This window comes from Pleurodeles waltl, chromosome 8 (genome assembly GCF_031143425.1).
Source record: "Pleurodeles waltl isolate 20211129_DDA chromosome 8, aPleWal1.hap1.20221129, whole genome shotgun sequence".
NCBI lineage: Eukaryota > Metazoa > Chordata > Amphibia > Caudata > Salamandridae > Pleurodeles > Pleurodeles waltl.
In genome coordinates this window covers 771,119,184-771,139,937 of record NC_090447.1, presented here as the reverse complement: position 1 = coordinate 771,139,937, position 20,754 = coordinate 771,119,184, and the positions used below count along the sequence as shown (strand labels likewise).

General features: G+C 44.1%; 1 protein-coding gene across 1 annotated transcript in view; it reads right to left on the bottom strand.

Moving 5' to 3' along the window:
• Positions 1-1,802: 1,802 nt before the first annotated feature.
• Positions 1,803-20,754, bottom strand: part of ACE2 (angiotensin converting enzyme 2) — a 405,347-nt gene continuing 386,395 nt past the window's right edge. The window contains exons 17-18 of the mRNA XM_069205018.1: positions 19,316-19,510; positions 1,803-3,510 (exon numbers count right to left, since the gene is read on the bottom strand). Of these exons, the coding sequence (XP_069061119.1) occupies positions 3,378-3,510; positions 19,316-19,510 (328 nt within the window). The 3' untranslated portion in view covers positions 1,803-3,377. The remainder of the gene's footprint in view (positions 3,511-19,315; positions 19,511-20,754) is intronic.

Sequence of the window (20,754 nt, the reverse complement as noted above, 5' to 3'; positions counted from 1 at the left end):
TAACAGGAATGCACTCTCCACCTGAGTGCAATATTTTGCATCCTTACAGGCACAACAATCAGCAAACTTATAAATTAGGATGAGCTTCACTAATTTTGATACTGCTCAAGAGGTGACGTATAACAACACTTAATTGACACACAAACATTCAGGCCCTCTACCTTAAAAGAGAGAGACAGAGCTTAAGATAAAACGATCTGTTCCATATCAAGATATTATCAATAAGCACTACGAATGGCAGGTAAGGTTTACCTACTGTAGCAATTTCCTTTTACTCTGTAAATCTGAAGACCTTATTTCGCATATAAATACTGTCCATATTTTCCTTTCGTAAAATGCTTCTTTCCCAAATGAGCGCCTTTGTACATTGTAACTACTGTAGTAATTTTGCGGTCCCACAAATGTTTAGTGCATCAGGCCCCAAATGTTGCAAGTCGAGTTGTTTTTAACAGCCTTCAAAGAATTGCTAAATTCGTATTCTCTTGGGAGCATTTAGGGACATTTTTTTTTTTTTATAAAAAGCGACATGCAATGTTCCATTTGTGATCAGACACGAGAAGAAACTAACCTTTAACCAAATGTTGCGAATGTGCCAGGATATATTTTAGGTAACGTTTTGTGGTTAACAACACCTTGTATTTTACTTAAAAACTCTATTTCTCCTAATATAAATCTGTGCGTAATATTTGAGGGCCGGTTTGCAGTTTTACGAGGTTCTGAAAGGCCTTCAAAATTAACTCAGGCTAATTTATGATGACCATGTCCTTATTTACTAAATTATGTGGTGTCAAGCCAAGTGCATTCATTCTGAAATCATATATCAGTATATGAATATTATTAACCAGCCATTCAAGAAAGAAATTCAGAAGCAAATATAAGCATTGATATTCATTCATGTCGAATATTATATTGTACTGGACTATGTTTTGAGGTACCCCCACTATTACATGTTACGAGTCTTTCGCTGCTTACGCTAAGCAGCACTGCAGTGTGCAGAACTGGTAAAAACAAAAGGACAACATTGTTCAGTGTGTTCACTTTTAGTTCATATGTTTCTCTGAAATTCGACATAAGGCTCAATACAGGAAGGCAGGGTTCCGTCCTATCAGAGTTTTTTTGCATACCGACTAGTTTCCCATCACTTCCTCCCTATATTTTGCGATATAACTCATGTACTAACCAACTGTACCACCAAATCGAAGCGCCAGTTTTCTACTCCGTTATTGTCTGCAAATGCACGGATAAAGGTCTACGAGGGATGGCAGACTCTCATCCCAGCATGTTTAATAGTGCGTGCCCCCGTTTTCTTTAAACTGGGCAGGGCTACTTTGAAAAATAAAATGTCAGTGTGCCATGAATTATATCATGGGGAGCACAGGGTGGTTCTCTGGACCACTGTAAGCTCTACCTGGTGCCGGCTCCATCATTCACTCATGTCCCTTGGAGACAGCTTCCTATTTAGCAAATGTCTTACACCCGCCTTTCGGGTTGCTGTCAGAGACACTAATGCACTGCATATAGACTTCCAAACGGGAGGGGAAGCCCATTACACGCCCTCTTTCCATTGTGAGTTAGCAGGGTCGCACTGTGCACTTTGCAAGTCAAAAAGGCAATTCTGTCCCGCTGTCGCAAAGCCAGATTTTGCAACCACAAACATGCTCAATACATTTAGGCCCATAGGTTGTGGTGACTTCCTCTTTCGCGGATTATTTAAAAAAAAAAATCCTTTCTAAGTGAGTAATGTAAATGGTTTCTGGCATTCTCCCCCCCAGCAAACGAAGATACAGCATCTCAGAAAAATGTAAATATCATTGCTGTTTTTTATTTAGACATTTATGACACCACACCAGTGTCGCACTACACAGGAACGATAAACTTTGTTCTGACTACTATTAGTACAGTCACGTGGCTTTGGAACATTCCACCAAGCCACTTTTACATATCAAAGGCCTTCCTTTACATTTCCAAATGTAGAACAACAGCGGAATTGTACAAGCCAAAGGCACAGATAAAATATGTGCAAAATGGGATATCACTAGCACTTAGTCATGATCATCTATTTTCTTGGGGCATTCCTTTTGTCACATAATACTTTTGCTGGGCATATAACCAGCCCACTGTCTGGCTAGGATTACTTCTTACCCTTTAAAATATTAGTGAATTTTAAGGTTGTTTTGTTAGGTTCTCTCTGGCAAAAAGAATATCACTTTCAAAATGTGTCAGGGCATTTCAATAAATGTCATTAACTTGAACAAGTTAATGCAAGTTTTGATGAGAGCAGGGCTCGGAAGCACAAAGGCAATTTCTGCCCTGTAGTTCTGAACTCTGCAGTCAGCAAATCATGCATCAACTCGGAGATTTTTCAAGATAACGTATGCCGTGAAAAAGTCAAAAATAAATGCACAAACCACTTTTTTGATAGGGCACAAAATGGAATCATGAAATAGACCCGGGTTCCCAGTACTGTTCGTTTACATTAACAACATATCTGCTGATTCACAAAATTGTGTGTTTTTTCATATCATACACTAATTACATCAACATACCCCTCTTTTACAAATCACCAGGGGCGGCTCCTCCATTAGAGCGGAGGAGCATCACCCCGCACCACCAGCAGCGGCATCTGCAAAACCTTTCCAAGAAAACGATAATAGACTATGTTTATTATTGTGAGGAGCATCACCCCCCCCACCAGCAGCGGCATCTGCAAAACCTTTCCAAGAAAATGATAATAGACTATGTTTATCATTGTTTTCTTGGAAAGGGGCAGGGCCATGTGGGTGACGAGCAGTTAGAGGGAGTGCACATCACTCCCCCTCAGAGCACATGTGTGCTTGGCAGGCCATATCGAGCCAGCCAAACACACATGTGCAGCAGGCTCTCTCCAGCCCAGCAACACATTTGCCAGGCTGGAGAGAGCCTGCACAGGCTCCCAGTCTGCCTTGGAGCACCCGGGCTGGGCACTCCCAGCCAATCCTGACGTTGCTGTGAGCAGTGTCAGTATTGGCAACAGCGCAGGCTGGGAGCCTGTGCCTGCAGCAAGGAGCCAGAGGAGCAGAGCAGTGTGGTGCGATGGCGAGGAGGTAAGTGTTTTTTTCCCAAGTTAATTACATTTTTATCCCTCTTCCTCGTGCCCTCCCAACCCTCCCGCAAGCCGCGACTGCAAATCACACCAACAACAGTGTCATAGAATATGATGATAATGTATTCAAATACTGTTTGAGAGGCTCAGGTACTACATTCCTTCTGTACGAGGCTTGAAAGACATAGGACCACGCATTTTTTCCAATATGGTGTGTTTCAATTAAAGTTCCTTGTATTATTATAACCTGGACCATAAAACACTGCTGAATTAAAATTCTGTCCACAACTTGGTTTTAAAAGGACGTTTGCTCATCTTCACTTTGGAAAGCCATATTATCTTTGCTGTGAACATCAACATAATTGGGGGGGTCCAAGGGTGAGATCGCCACTTGCTGTTCTTCCACTTCCATTGCAGCTTTTATTTTCCTGTAGATGAAAATAGAAGTCATGGTGTTAGCCTTTTCTTTAAACTAAAATTAATTGTTTGTATTTACCATCAGAGTTGATATCTATGTACTAAAGAAAAAAGAACAAGCATTAGCAAGGCCAATTATTCTCACTTTTGCTAGACAGCCCCAAACTTTTGGCTTCAACAATGATTTTTTATTGCCGTTAGCTGGTGCCGCCAAGCACAAGCGTACATGCACGGTTGTCATCTTATGTTGCAGTTTAAAAAAATATATAAAAACGTAAATACAAGATGGCACTCATGTTTGCTCATGGAGGCATCAACAGCCATTTTTATTGATTTTGCTTATATTTTTTGAAACTCCAGTGCAAGGTGGCCACCATATATGCACTGTGCTTGCACAGCAGTATTTTTGGAATGATTTGATTTTACCAATGTTGTGAAGCAATTCTCCAGTTTTGGCTAGAGCCAAACTATGAGTAAGCTGGTGCTAGATGAGGAGCTGACTGAGAGCAGTGAGGTCCACATCCTGCAATGGTAGAGGGTGCTGAACGTGGCCCTCTCTGTAGGGTCACCCCAGACTTTTGCCTTCCTTTGCTTAGCCTATTTTTGTTGGCCTTTAGGACACTCTGCAATTTTGCCCTGGTAACCAGTGGTAAAGTGCCTGTGCTCTTCCTTCTAAATGTGGCAAAATTGGCCTACACCTGGTTGCTACTCTCTAATTTACTTGGAAGTTCCTAGCAAATGCTACTATCTGTACCCATTAAATGGTACTAGTGGGCAACAGCATGCATTGTTATACCCACTAACATAGCACTGTAAAATATGTCTCAGACCTGCCACTGCAGCCTCTAGTGCAGCTTGAAGCTGCCGTTTTGACCTGACAAAATGACCCTTTTGCCAGGCTTATACTTTCCTTTTTAATACTTGTAAGTTGCCCCTAAGGCAGGCCCTAAAATTTCAAAGGCCAGGGAGCATGGTATATAAAAACTACTAGGACAAGTGGGTTTATGTTTTACATATCCTGACAGCAATAAACTCCTCCAGTTCGTTCTCACATTTGTAGGGCTATCTCTCCCATAGATTAACACTGGATTATGTTGTTACACAATAAGTGCTAAATCCAAATTGGGGTTATCCTCCTCATGATCATCCTGCTCCTCTGTTGCAGTTTGACTCCTAAATAAGTGGTGTAACAAAGGCCCTCCACAGCTCCGAGCTCCAGGGGCCCCCTTAACACACTACCCAGGCCTGAGAGGTCCTGAATATGTCTGGAGGGAGGGCACTCCATGTACTTTGCAGGGGAGCCCACAACTTTTGTTATGCCACTGTCCTGCATACCTCCTCCCAGTCTCAGAGGGCTATCAAGTACTCAAACTCTGGAAAGCCATTGACCAGTTTCAGTCACCTTTCCCCACATACATTTTCTCAGCTCTGCCATACTGTCACTGTGAAGGTTGCTGAGATCCACCTCCATGCTTGCAAAGCCTGATATGTGCATACATGTGAGGCATGAATTACATTTGGAGAAAGGAAAAATCAAGCATAATTAAAAATACAATTCTGTTGTCAGATTATTATTATTAGGGATTTTTGATGTGACACATGCCTCTAAGTGGCATTGCACAAACACACGTACTGGATCCGCCCACTGAACACCAATGGAAAACTTAGGTTGTTAGTTGACAGAGGTGGAAGCCCCATTAAAAAAAAAAAAAAACACAATCCTTATTAGGGAGAACCACAAAAGTCAGAAAATAAACCTGTGTGGAACTCTCTGGTAGTTTGGCTCAAAAGCAGGCAAGCTTAACTTAGAGGCAATGTGGAAAGAATTTATGAGGCACTCAAACAGTAATAAAGTGAAAACAGAACACCAATAAAAACCCAAACCAATCTAGAAAGAGAGAGAGTAAATGCCTGTACTGTCAGAGAAACAGAGGTCCAGAGACCTGTACCAGGCAGACCCCTCATGACACAGAGTGTGTCACCGTAGCAGGAGGAGGTGGTTCCCCCTGGAGGGCCTGGCTTGCCAGGCACCTGTTCCGCCTTAGGATACAGAGTCTGGGCTGAGAAGACAGTCTCAGGATACTACCCCTGAGATGATGGGAATGAGAGTGAAAGTAGGGTGCCTAACACCTGGGGACGTTGCCTGCTTCCCCCTCCCCACTCCGAGAAACCTCAGAGGTCAGGGAAACCTCATGGGCAAGTGGGGAACTCTCAGCCAGGTCTGAGGCTAGAAATGAGGCATGCCCAAGGCCCATGCTTGGAGCTTCCACCTGGCAGTAAATGGCCTGGGGCCTGGCTCTTGACACTGAGAGCTGTCAGTAGCTTCTCTTGACTCTTGTCCGTATGGGTAGGGTTTTTCTTGGGTTGGGGACAGAAGTCTGACCTAAGGGGCGGAATAGGCCACATCACCTTGTTGGCTATGGTTGTACTGAGCAAACTAAAGTTGGCAGTCTTACAGTTGGGGTTCATCCACAGATGAGGAAAAGGGTTCCCTGTGGGTTACCCAGTAGCTAAGAGAGTGTTGACAGAGGGGACCAACTAGATTCAGAAGGGCAAAGAACTGACAAGTGACTATGCAGAAGAGGGCCTTTGTCTATACTCAATCGCGTGAGCAGGGAAGCGCAGCAAGGTGTTCATTAGTCTACCTTTGGTTTTGGCTGGAGGTGGGTCCTGTTGGACTTGGCCCTATCTGGAGGGTCAGCCCAGATTGTTGCCTTCCTTTGCTGAACCCGGTTATGTTGGCGTTTAGGACTCTGGGCACTTTTTCCATGCTACCCAGTGGAATAGTGCTTGTGCTCTCTCTTCAAAGCATGATTAAATTGGCCTACACCTGATTGGTATCTTTAATTTACTTGTAAGTCCCTACTAAATAGTACTAACCATACCCAGGGCCTATAAGTTAAATGCTACTAGTAGGAATCAGCACTCACGGAGCAACCCACTACAGTAGCACTGTAAAACATGTCTCAGGCCTGCCCCTGCAAACTGTAGTACAGTTTTAAGCTCCCATTTCACCCTGGCCAAATGACCCTTTTGACAGACCTAAACTTATCATTTTAATACTTAGAAGTCATACAAAGGTAGGCACTAAACATGCATAGGCAAGGTGCATGGTATTTAAAAAGTGGGACATGTGTGTTTAAATTTTATGTCCTAACAACGAAAAACGTCTAAAATCATGTTTCACTGTTGTAAGGCTATCTCTCCCATTGACTGACAGCGGGTTACCTCATTACACTAAATATGTGCCAACGCCAGATTGAGACCAGATACAGAAATGCTCTTTCCACTCACATTAATTGTAATTTAAAGTCCTCTTTACTGGCAAAGTCACATCTTATGTGCGTATTCTGAAAATGCTACTTATGGAAAGTTGGCATTTTTGTGCCTAAGCTAGATATGCCTTTCTGCCTGTGTCCAGGGTCACACGAATGTGAATGGCTCTTCTGTAGTGTTTGTGTATTGTTTCCAGGCATAGAGACAAAAGAGGCATATGTGTGGAGAGAGAGGGTCTTCCTGACAGGAGGGCTGGGGAGGAACTGTGCCCTGTCCTGATTACACTTCAAAGGACCCTGCCTGCAGCACACAAAGGAACCTGATACCAAGCTTTCCCTTGCCTTTGTCATCCTTGACACTTTGGAGCTAAACCCAGAAGAAAGGGAAGAATTGGCCAGAACCAGTTTGTGAGGTAGGCCAGTTAATTCCCCCACACAAAGGCCAGCCCCAGCTATAAAAGTGACACCTCCAAAATCTTTTATAAGAACACTCCTGAACCTGTGGAATATTCAGAAGAAGGACTGCCCTGCTGGATGAAAGAGGAAAATTGGACCTGCTTACCTTGAGCTCAAGCTCTCCAGAAGTGACTCTAAGGGTCAGTTGGCTGACCTCCTTTTTGAGCTGCAGGAACACAACAAACTTCCAAAGGCCTCATTGAACTGCCCATTGGACTAGCATCAACTGGACCTGCCTGGACCAGCCTGAGCCCTGCTGCTGACCTATGCTGGAGTGAGAGGTGCCCCCAGGTCCTGGATCCTTAGCTGGCATCAGAGTATACTGCAGTAAATTTTGCGGACATGAGAATCTGACCCATGCTCTATTGGGGCCACTTTGAACTTTTGATTTTCCGTCTGTCCAGATCATTGCAAATGGCACTTTGTGCTCTTTGGTGCTATTTTCACCTAAAACTTTACAAACTCATGTCTCCATTTCTATTGATTGGATTGTTGTCATTTTTTGAGTCATTTTATTTATTAAAATGAACACTATTTTTCGAAATTGGTTTGGAGTTTTATTGGCATTGTGTTTTCATTTTAGTACTGTTTGAGTGCTGTTTAAATACTTTACACATTGCCTTTAAGTTAAGCCTGACTGCTTGTGTGCCAGGCTAACAGAGGGTTAAGCACTTGTTTATTTAGTGACTTTTGTGGTTCACCTTGAGAAGGATTATGTTTATTATTTGAGTGGGACTTCATCCCCTCTCAACAAATAACCCAATTTCTTACCAGTTGCTAGAAGTTTGGGGTGGGTGGAGGGGATAAATAGAGAGTGAGGGGACAGCAGCACAGTGGAAAGGTTATCACAGTGTCGGTTAATTCCGTGGCTTAAGAATAGAATAGCTTACCTTGCCAATGGTGACTTTTAAAAAGGCCAATAGTCAATGGCTGCAAGGCGCTGACTGTAAGCCCTGCACTGCACAGATATATGTGTGTGTGTTGATGACATAAGGGCACCTTCAGTGTGCTTCGGTTGTATGCAGGGAGAGACCTAACAAGAGCTATTGGCCTTAGGACTCTAAGCAACTTATCAATATTAACTAGTGCTAAAGTGCTTGTACTCACTCCCCTTAAACATGGTTACATTAGCTTATACTCAATTAGCATATTGAATTTACTTGCAAGTCCCTTGTAGAATGGTGTCCTATATACCCAGGCCCTGTAAATTAAATGCTCCTAGTGGGCCTGCAGCACTTATTGTGCCACCCACTTAAGTAGCAGTTTAAAATATGTCCCAGGCCTGCCATTGCAGCCTGAATTCAATTTTAAACTGCCACATCAACTTGGCATTAGAATCCCCTTGCCAAGCCTTAACCTCTCCTTTTATTACATATAAGTCACCCGTAAGGCAGGCCCTACGCAGCCCATATGGCAGGTTGCTACGTAATTAGAAGGTTGGACATTTCCTGGTAGTAAAAAACTTCCACATTTGTTTTTCACTACTCTGAGGCCCTACCCTCCCATAGGATAACATTAGGAATTCCCTATTACATTTAATTAGTTGTAATTTCCAAATGGGAGCTGGTAGATATGTCATGGTTAGTGTCTATGAAATTGTAATGATAAGCCCTCTTTAATGGTAAAGTCAGATTTTTCATTACAGTTTTGAAAATGTCACTTTTAGAATGTTGGCATTTTCCTGCCCTTAAGCCTTTCCCGACTTTAGCCTGGTCTGGATCACCTGACTGGGTGTACCTGACAGTTAGACTTTGGCCCAGATTTATGGGCATTTGGTGAAGGTCAGTGTAGGAAGTCACCTTGCTGCGCTACCCTGGGTCAAAGTGAAAGGGCAGGAAGGCACCGTATCTATGGTGTACATCACATTCCTGTCCATTCCCCCTGCACTGGCACAGTTTCTGCAGCCTAGCGCCAATGCAGGCATCCTTGCAACATGTTGCAAGGGTGCCTGCGTTGCATCCTGAATTGTTTGGTGTCCTTTCCTGCACAAAAACAATCCTGGGTGGCTTTTTTATCTTTCTATGTCTGCTGTAGAATGCAACACACATAGCAAGAGGATAAAACAAGGAGAAATAAAGATATTTCTCCTTTTTGCGCCTCCCCTGGGGAGGCATAAGGTTTTGACGCACCCCTAGGAGGTTTACATGGCCTTGTAAATCTGGGGATGTGTCAAAATGTATTGGGTGTTTCGTGGGATCACCCACCGCAACACCCATGGAATACTTCCCTGGCACAGAATAAGGCAACGTAGCGACTTGCGCTGCTTTGCTTTATCTATGAGGCCATTCAAAGCCATGCAAACTAGCTTTGCACGGCCTCATAGATATGACTGAAAGGTTTGCGCTACTGTTGCATCACAATAATAAGTGATGCAACAGCAGCGCATGGGGCTCATAAATATGCCCCTTTAAGAATTCCTCCAGATGGTCACACAAGAGAGGGATTAAGTGTGCCTGAATAGGCCATCTGCTGGCCGGATGGGGGGGGGGGGGGATGAGCACAGTCCCATCTTCCGGATCCAGGGTTCCCATCTTCCGGAAAAAGAGGACCTCAGACACCAATCCTCCAGTACAATTCTGGACGTCTTTATTCTCTGTCAGGAAGAAGGACTGCTATACTGCTATGAGGACGGCCACTCTGCTGGACTGCTGCTCTAAAGGAACTGCTGCCCTGCTGTGCTGACCTGCTATATGATGGCCACTTGCGTGGGGAACAAGAATCTGGACCTGCAACTTCATCTTGAACCCAGTACCCCAGAGTGACACCGACGGCTAGCCTCAGAGACATAAAAGGCTCCCCAACATCTTGAACCAGTCCCAGGACCCAGCTGCAGTGAGTTCCTGACCCTCAAGTGCTTCTTCAATCAAGCTTTTAGGCTCTTCACGACTGTGAATGGGCCCATCCGCACTGAGACCTCATCCCTCGCACTGCAAATCAGCGTAAAATTCTGCCCCCTGACTCTTCACACTGCAGCATCAACTGCTTGTGAGTGCTGCCACATCAAAGATCTAGCAACACCCACTGTGATGCCGGATGGCTCCTCATGCTTTGCTGACAGCATCATGTGATGCTCTCCCTGCTCCTAGCCGCTCTGTGCAACACTAACAGGACTCTTGCCAAAAACCTGCGAAGGTAAACCTTCGTCGGGACTAACTTGGAACAGCAACTGACCTGAGTTCCAGCACAGTCAGCCTGAGCTTTTAAATTTGACTCAGTCGGGGTGTGGCTAAGCCGGCAAGCATGGTGGCTGCGTTTTGGTAGAGCTCCGCGGCCCGCCAGCCAGCCAACTTAATCCTACCTGACCACACGCCACCTGAGGATCCTGGGGGCCACAGTAGTGGAAAAGAGTTCTGAGGTGCGCAAGGGAGCCTCCCAGTGCAGCAGGGGAGGCCAACAAAACCAGCGGGATGCGCCTGCCCCGGGCCCGCCTGAACTTAAAATGGCGGGCCCCACATAGGGCACGCTAGGGCCTCAGTGGCCAGAACAAGGATCCGCCGGGAAGTTGGGGCATCTGGGGGCTGGTGAGGGGCATGGGGGGAGGCTCCAGGATCCAGCCCAGTGTGAGGAGCAGCCCTGTCTTCTGCCTTAACCCCCTGGTTCGTGGCCAGTGGGTCTGGACCCCCGGGTGCCCCTTTTGCAAACAGAGTGACGCGGGCCACATAGACCTGCTCAGGCAGAGGCGGCGAGGTAGAGTGAGGGACTGATGGAGGCCCGTGGTGTTGAGGCCTCCTCCAGCAGATAACAGGGGTCGCCGCTTGGCCTGCGGCTTTCCATACCTGTGGGGGGTCACGGGGAGAGTCTCCAAAGTGAATAAAATTATTTCCACAACAGAAGACGAGGTGACCGTCCTCCGGTGACAGGTTTCAAAGCTTACATCCTCAGTGGTGGAGCTGCAGGAGCGCACAGAGGACACTGAGATTCGGGCCCCGCGCAATTACCTGCGATTGGTGGGCCTGCCAGAGACTTTGGACATTCCAGATCTGGCTGCAGTGAGTGAAGCCTGATTTCGTACCTGGATGCCTGCAGAGAAATTGTCCCCCACCTTTAGTGGGTCAGGTTGCACATCTGTGATCATGGCACTGGTACATCTTGAGGACCCTCCAAAGTGTCTCTGTTGTACTTTCCTAGGTTGCATAGGTGTTGGGTAGGGGCGACAGATGCTTCAGGGGAAGAAGTATGGGGTGAGGGAAGTTGGGGGAGATTATGGGGAATTGGAATGTGTTGTTACTTTTGCACTAATTCCGTTCTTTTCAGGTTAGACTCTTACACAGTGAGTTTATGTCCTCTCCCCCTCTGGTGGTGCACAGATTGTTGCCATGTGCCAACACAGGCACCTTTGCACCATGGTGCCTGTGTTGTGGGGATGAATGTTTTAGGGCAGAAGAAACACCTTCCTGCACAAAAATAATCGCAAGAAGTGTTTTCCTCTTTCTATGTGTGCTGCAGAACGCAGCACACATAGAAAGAGGAAAATAAACGGGGAGAAATAAAGATATTTCTCCCCGTTGTGTCACTCTTACGACAAGATGGGAAAGGAATATGACTCATTCCCAGACTTGTCCCTTTTTTCCATAAGCCACTCTTTTTCTCTTTCATAAGCTATTCTCTGTTTCCCCTGGGTTATTATTATTATTTTTCATTTAATTTTCATCCCGTATATTAAGTTTCTCCTATCCATAACTGTAAATTTGGAGATTTGATTTTAACTTATTGCTTTTCTTTTGATTTTCTCATTCTTATTTTCATTGCTATATCTATGTATGCCACTTACCCTGTATTATTCTATGCAATAACACATTTATATCTTTGGAAACTAAATAGAGTGTCCCTTGTTCCAACTTGACATCTCTCTTCTGGGCTTGAACTCAATTAGAATATTTCTTCAAGTTCAGGGCTTATTCCATCATTATGAGTTACACTATGAAAAAACTTATAGGGTACTAGTGCCTATAACATCTGTCCCTCGATTAGTTAGAATCTTTTGTCTAGCTTAGTGGTGCACTGCACCTCACTGGTTTGATTGGTCGTTATTGCGCCGCACTGAGAAGTCTGAGACCGCGGAACTCCAATATGGCGGCCATTTAAGTCCACAAGATCACTTTAAGACGCTACGGACTAGGTTAGCATGGCGCATCTATCAAGCATTCTATTTAAACTGACGGGTGCCGCGGCCGCCGACGTTTATTAAGCCCCGGAGAGCATATATGCGAAGCGGTGAGTTCTTACTTTGCTACTTTCGGATAAGTCTTTAAAATTTTATTTACGATCAAGTCTCCGCGGACCATCTCCGGTCCACGATGAAAAACTTCATTAGATAAAACGAGTGTCTTCGTTTGTATCTTTTATCATTTACCGTGAGCGCTACTACAACTATTATTTTTATTGGCACAGGATTTTTCCTTTTGAAGTCGTATCAGTTTGACACTTCTACAGAGATTACCAAACATAGGACATCAACGTAAAATACATCTCTAGCCCTGTCAGGTAAACATAAGTATTCATACTTCTGTCATCAAGCCTGTACTGAGCTATAGATTTTAGAACCATCATGATTAATATTTATATTTTTACTATTTTGTATACACTGTTTAGTGGAGATATAATTTTATGAAGTTCGCACTGTATAGATTTTAGTCCTTATATTCATTCATTGTTCCGCCCCTATAGCCAAACCAACTTTCTCCGTCACATCTGATGTGACTATGCCCATATAGAGGCCTGGAACAACAAGTGATTACAACTCTGTTAGAATTACCAACATAGACATTTGAAGTAAGTTAGTCCATATTTGATAAATAGAACTAATTTCACAATGTGCATGGATGCATGTGCTTATGGAAAAGGGACAAAAGCATGAAGTACCACCATATAAAGCTCTACTTCATTATACTTCAAAAACTACATATATTTTAAACATTGCGCTAGCCAATATAATTAATTCAAGAGCTGATAATTATCCATCTGGATCTCTATACCCGTACTTTTATGGGTGTCTTTGGCTATTGTGTATCTCTATAGCTCCACCTTTTTAATCCTCACTTTCACTATTGGATTTTTCTTTAAACTTCTAGCTTCTTGTCTTTAGATTCTCACTCTATATTGATAAGGGGCACGTTTGCTATTATATATACTTTTATGAGTAGATGCACAGGTTTACACATGTAAGTAAAAAGAGATAATTTGAGGACAGTTAACAACACCATAAAAGTATATAACTTTCGATCTTTTTTTTCCATTAGATGACATGACTATGTGACCTTAGTACACCAACTATCCAAAGTTTGATCAATCAATTTGAGAACCTGGCTGCTAGAATTTGAAAAATTATTTTTCGTTTTTTATCAATGGGAATGGCCCTGAGGAAGGTGACCTATAACCATTAGGAACACCGAAACGCGCGTAGGCCGTTGGTTCCCACAGCATATCTTTGCTGTAGTGATATTTGCTTGATTTATTCTCCTCTTAATATAGATTATTTTTGTATTAGATCATCATTGATGTATGTGTATTTACCCATTTTTTGAGTATGGTTTTATATGTTTGTATTTATTGTACTTTTTATGTATTGGTTTATTAATGTTGTCACATGTGCAAGAAAATTTTTGAATTAACTATATTGTTCATTGTTGTTTAGTCTGATTGTGATGTGTCTGAATTCGAATATTAGGGTTTAATAGTTTATAATTCCTTTATTTCACTATTAAGTGTGTGTTTCAGCACTTTATTAAAGTTCTTCTTGTTGTGACTTTGTTCTCTGTTTTTTTGTGTTATTATTTGATTTGGTCTATCAGTCCGGTATTCCCTTTTTTTTAATGATCTCAATTCATCAACTCTCATCCATCCATATATCTATCAAGCCCTATAGGGCGTTACCTCTGAAGACTATCTGATCTTCAGAGCATATATGATTATTGTAGCTCACGCTGTAGTTTCTCTTACTCATTCCCAGACTTGTAAATATGAGAATGAGCCAGATTCCCTTGGGTTCCATGGGTGTTGCTTGGGAACACTCCAAGCAACACCCATGGAATGCCTCTTTCACGCAGTGTCATGGATAAAAGGGGTTGATATTTACAAAGCCATGAAAAGCCACGCAAAATGGCTTTGCATGGCCTTGTAAATATGGGCCAGCACACTGTGCCATCGAAGAGTTAAAAACAAATGACACTCCGCTTGTACAGTGTGCCGCAAGGGCCTCGCAAATGAGGCCAATTTTTTCCTATGTGCTTAGAGTGGGATTTGGGTCAGCCCCTTACTCATGATTGGATGACTTTGTTTATATCCATTGTGTGTGCCTGATTTGATGCCTTTCCTCCTGATTATTGAGTTTGCCCTGCCCAGGAGCATTCTGGTCTCTCAGTGATCTGACTGAAAGCGTTATACCCTACCATTACTTGGTGGTTGTAAAGTGTTTTGAGGCCACTTGCATCCATTTTAGTGCTTCATCCGCACTTTTATTTGCATTTTAATCTACCGTTCTAACATATCCATCCACCATATTAGAATGGTAAATTGAGATTGGATGCCTGTGACATGAAGGCACATGCATCAAGAAACATGTATGACCAAAGTCCGCCATCTTTGAATGGGCTTTGTTTACTAAAAAAATAATTCAAGATTGCGAGCCATGAACGCTCATGAAGCTTGAAGCATGTGCACGCTTGCAATAGAAAAAAGCGTTATCAAACCAGTAGCTCGGTTGCTGAGACCTACAGCCACTAGTCTTCGAACCTGTGGCCAAAAAGCTATGCACAGATCTCCGCAGCAGGTACAATATATATTCTAAATAGATAGACTATGGTATGTTGTGGATTTGAACTGCAGCGTCTCAAGATGTAATACAGTGCAAAGAAGTGGTTGTGTAATGCATGATCGGAGGGGAAGCTCGAGTGCTAAATTTTGTTATCTTTTTTTAAGTAGGTGCATGGGTCCAAAGATTTTTTGAAGCCTGGTGGCAGTGGTGCTAAATATTGAGATTGCCAAATTCCAAGGTTTTCGAATTTCGATTGCACCTCTTGCCTTTTCTTTCCCTACACTCCCGGTCCCACGTTTGCCTGCTCTTTTTCATTCCTACTTTGTACCTGTGTCACCATCTTTCTATCTTTCACTCCTGTTTTTTTCCCTCCCTGTTCTGCCTTTCTCTTTTTTGCTCTGGGTCAAAGTCTGATGATGAAACATAAGCCTGGGTCCCCAAAAATGAGCGCTGTTGTTCATCACCTACAGCCATTGGCAGAAATACTCAGATGCACCAGTGGCGTAACAAAGGCCCCCGCAGGTCCCGCGGTGCGGGAGAGGGGTGAGCTCCAAGGGGCCCCCTCAGCACAGTACACTATCTACGGGCGGGAGCCCCTGAAGGGTCCAGAAGTGAGGGACCACCCTACAGGTGCTTTGCAGGCCCCCCCTTCAGTTTCGTTACCTACTGAGATGCACACCACCGAACTTACACGCACGAAGCTGGACTCTGTGTATGGCTTGCATCATCGAACAGCAGGAAGGGTAATGGCTGCTATTCATTTACTACAACACAGTGAAATAACGAATGTGAAGGACAAGACACTCCAACATTTCATGTGATTGTGGACAAAAACAGACATCACATTAGCTGTCGATCTCTTTTTGAAAGGCTAAAATAAAGTTTTTTGCAGCTTCAGCTCCACATGCTACATATGCAGCCCCACCTCTGCTGCAGCAGTCTGAGCAGGGCGGTAGCTGTCACTGTGCCGTTCTGTGTACTCTGAAAGTTGTTGTTTGCAGCTTCTTTGACCTTGATGAGATCTATAGGCTTCAAGAAGCTCGCTAGTACAACTTCTTGCAGTAGAAGGGAGACCAGGAGGTTTGAAAAGGAGGGATGGGGGAAGGACGGAGAGAGGAAGGATGAATGAAAATGTATTGATGGAAATAAGGATGAAGAAATTATAAATGTAGACATGGGTGATGGAGAGGAGGCACTGGCGTAACTATAGCACCCCAACCCCTGAGGTGCAGGGGGCCCACGAGCTCCAGAGGGACCCCTCAGCACAGTACGTTGTGCATAGGTAGCAGGCCCTTGGCCTGATAGCTCCTGACTGGGTGGGGAGGGGCCCCTCCCTGTTCTTTGCAGGGGCCCCCCTCAAATTTCGTTAAGCCACTGAGAGGAAGATGAAGTAGTGGATACACAGAGAAATCGATGAAGGATTTTTAAAGAGAATGATTAACTGAGAAAATGATGAATGGATGGAGAGAAAAGAGAGCGATGGAAGGAAGGAAAACAAGAAGGCAAGATGGATGGATGGTTGTAAGTATAGATAGACAGATGACTAAAAGAAAGGATGGAGAGAAAATATGGACAGATGGATTGAAGGAAAAAGGAAGGTAGGATAAATGGAGAGAAGAATGGATGGATGCAAGGCTCTCCAGTGCCTAGAACTTGATCTGGCACCTTAGCTCAACATTTTGTTTGAGGTATTCAGGCATGCTATGGTCCCCTTTGGAGTGCCTTAAGGCCCTGTGGGGATACCATATGGGTTTTTGCTGTTTGACCTTAACTCAGAACCATTCGGTCCCTCCGCTAATGCCGGTTTTCTTTGCACCGCTAATGCCATTGGCACTGGTCCCAACTTCAGAGCTGGCTGCTTTGGTGCCCAGCTGCTGCCGCCAATTCATAAGTCCAAAAGGGAGGTGTAAGGCCAACTGGAGGAGAGACAGGTCTGAGAACACTCTCCACTTTATGAACTGTTTTGCACAAACTCTGAGCAGAAGGACCTTCAAGAGCCCTTATAGAAGTTTCAGGGGCTTGCTGAGTCTAGTGGCTTAGCTACCTTCCCTCAGTTGAAGTTACTAGACCCACCTGGGTCCCTTCCTTCTGGAAAAACGTCAAACCTCTCTATCAACAGAAAGGCAACAGTGGTTCTAGCCTTGCCTGCTGCCATAACTAAGGCCCATATGACGACTGAAGCACTGTATTCTTCCGTCTACACTTTCAGGCCTATGCTGCCCTTCAACAATGCTCTCCTAGACCCCATTTTAGCCAAACTGCAGTCAACAGGTCAATTGCAAGAACTTATAGACCTGCCCCATGTGATCCATCATATCTGTTGGAAAATCTTTCACCAGAAACCTCTTCTTAGTCTAAACTCATGCCTGAAAACTATCCTACTGCACTGCTGATAGGGAATATAAAAGGAGCGAGGCTTGGACCAATATGTTTTCGCAGCCGTAAGCCTGGCCTTGAAGTCAGTCAATGCCACGTGTTTGCTAGCGCGCTATGTGTTTGCCCTTTAGGACATGTCAGTCTCGCTGGTTCCTAACCTTCCAGAGGAACTTTAAGCCCAATTCCAACAACTGATAAAGGACAGTCAATCACCATGTAAACAGGTGATATTGTTAATCTGAATTAGGAGAGATTCAGTCATCAGATCAATAGGGATATCTGTCGCTGTCAAGGGCATGGCTCATGAAGGACCTCTGTTTTTTCCCCAAGTATACAATCCACCTTGATAGACCTTCCCTCTGAAGGTACCAAGTTCTTCGGGCAAATGGTAAGGTCCACCTTGATAGACCTTCCCTCTGAAGGTACCAAGTTCTTCGGGCAAAAGGTAAGGTCAGCCTTGGAACATTTCAAAGTGAATTCTGTCACAGACCGCTTTCATAGCCTACAACCCAAAGGAGTTTCTTAAGTTGCATGGATGTGGGAAACACTTCAGCTTTCATAAATGCCAGGTGGCCCATGCTTAGCAGCAATCATAGAACCCCATTGTGCAAAAGTACAGGGGCTGTGGAAAGGGTAGAGGCCATGCAACCCCACAGGCAGTCACTCCATCCTCCTCTTCCCAGCCTCCACAAAGATACACCGCTAATTCTTCCATGCTGGGCCATTTAAGGCCGATGGGAGGCTATAAATTCAGAGCAATGGGTCAAACAGATTGTGGAAAAAGGAAAATCTTTTACTACTGCAGCAAGAAGTGGCAGCCTTACTTCGAAAAGATGCTGGGAAGTTGGTGCCAGAGCAGGAGACTGGACAAGGATGCTACTCATAGTACTTTCCTTTTCCAAGAACGGGTGGTGGTTTCCATCCTATCCTGGACCTCGGGGTCTTGAACTGCTTCTAAAGGGTAAGGGGAAGTTCAAGATGCTGTCCCTTGCTCAGGTTATTCCGGCTCTCGAGATTGGAGACTGGATGGAGTCACGTGATTTACAACGCATGTTTCTCTGTACCCGTGCTAAAGTGCCACATGGAGTACATGCATATTGTGGTGGACATGACTCAATTTCAATTTGCGATCCCTCCTTTTGGCATGACAGCATCATCACAAGTCTTTGTAAAGGTGATGGCGGTGCCGACATAATTCAGACACAGTTAAATAACAAACACAAAACTATGAATGTATACAATGAAAACCAGATTTCTCTATCCCCCCTTGAAGCAGGACATGTGCAACACTTCTCAGTTTTAAACACACTGACAATTAAAAATGATCATGGGAGGAAGGTGCCAAATCAGGAGAGCTTGGTCAGTAAGACTGGGGGGGGGGGCGGTTGGGCTGAGCTTCAGATTTTACGACAATCATGCTGGCATATCATGTTAATCATGAAATGGAAAGCAGCGCAAGAGGGAGGCTCAAGGGCCAGTGGAAAGGGAAAGGAGTGCAGATTGTGAGTGGTACTTAAAACACAGTACTTTGCAGGATAACCATGTTTTAAGACCTTCAAAACAGAGACCAGCTTGTGTGTGTGTTTTCTCTAAGTGAATAGTTAAAAATCCTAAGTGAAATCGAACAGGCATCTTACCATGCCCAACTGAAAGCTCCTGTACCCAACTATTTATTAAATAATACATTTTTTAGGGGGGGTAAACACCCCAAACACCCCCTTGAAGCTCTGCCCCTTCGCCAAATGTTATTTTGCTCAGGGTACTATCTGAGCAACAGCAAGCTTTGGACTGACTCCCTTCAAATCTTTGCAGGACTATAAAATTATGGATCTTTGATTTGCTCACACCTATAACTAGTAGTCAATTCACAAACACTCCTACACATTCCATCGTTCAAGCTTTGATAACTCCTCAAATCTCCCTCCCAACAGTTGAGTAATGAACAACGAGTCTTACTTTCGCTTATCACGCTGTCCAAAGACAATGAGTGCAATGAAGGCAGCCACCACTATGCCTATGACTATTCCAAACACAATGAGCCAGACGGTAACAGGTTGTTCAACAGGTGGTGCCAGGGTGGGCAGGATGCCAATGAATTCCAGGGTGTTGTCGCCTAGTATGAAAGCACTGTTGACACGGCCCCGAGATAATCTGTAATAACAAACACATAAAACAAAATACGGATGATAAATATATATTCTCCTTCGAACACAGCTGGTCACTAGAGCTTCACACATTAGTATTGCAAATATAAACGAAACGATCATCTTCATTAAAGAAATCGGGGCTTATTTAGAGTTTGGCGGAAGGGACAGTTCGTCACAAACTGGCGGATGCCCCATCTTCCTTATTACAAATACATTATAGCCTGCAGCAATTGCAATACGATGGACAGGACGTCTGCCACACTCCGGTGGAGTATATGGTTCTCCAGACTCTAAATAATGGCCATTGTCTGGTGCCGGGCAATCCAAAGTATTCCATACATAGGGGTACAGTGAACACGTTTCCTATAACGCGCGTAAGAAAATTACCTCATGTTACTTTAAAGTATCATAGTGGGGATGTCGCTTTTCCCAATGGGGAGCCACCACTCCACTATCTTTTCCATTCACAAAACCCTCTTCGAATGCACCCACCTTTCAACTTTGAGGAGCAAGAGCCGCTCGGTTTCTGTTTGAATTTCTGACGTCACGTCCGTCAGCTATTTCCTGTGTGAGCTAGCCAATGGGTACAATGGAGGTCCAGGACTGAAAAGGTGCACACATTTTCCTTAAGTGCTCGAGAAACTCCTAGTAGGTAGGTAACATTGATTTTTATTTTCCGAAGACAGAACCCTGAGGTTCGCCTATGCAGAACAAGAAGATGCCGAGAAGGGGCACTATCTCAGCATGACATGGCAAACCCGCTGCCTCTAGTGATCTGCCAAAAAACACACAAAAGAGTCAACCCTGAGGTACATTTGAAATCTGTTTGGCCACTGTTCCTCAGCTGTGGGAAGTGGTACCTCTGCCAACTCAGAGATTTAGAAGATTGTCTCACTGCTAAATAAAGCCTAAGTTTGGAACAAAAACAGTTTGCTCTATCCCTTATTTAGGAAACTGGACACTTGTGCAAACATATATTTGAAACATACTTTACTCCTTATGTTACGTAGCACAATCCTACTGGGCAATGTTATGGAGAAAAATACTTTCCTAAAATTTAAACTTACTTACTTATAGGCCAGGTGCCAACTCTAGCTAGCTCTGGTAGGATTGCACTTTGTTGGAGCAACTTCTACTTTCCATGGAATTTTCAAAGAATTCCATGAACACTCTTTTTTGCAGTTTTATATAGAGCGAACTTGGCTCAAGGGCTTTACAGTGTTTCAAATGAGCACCAGATTACATTAC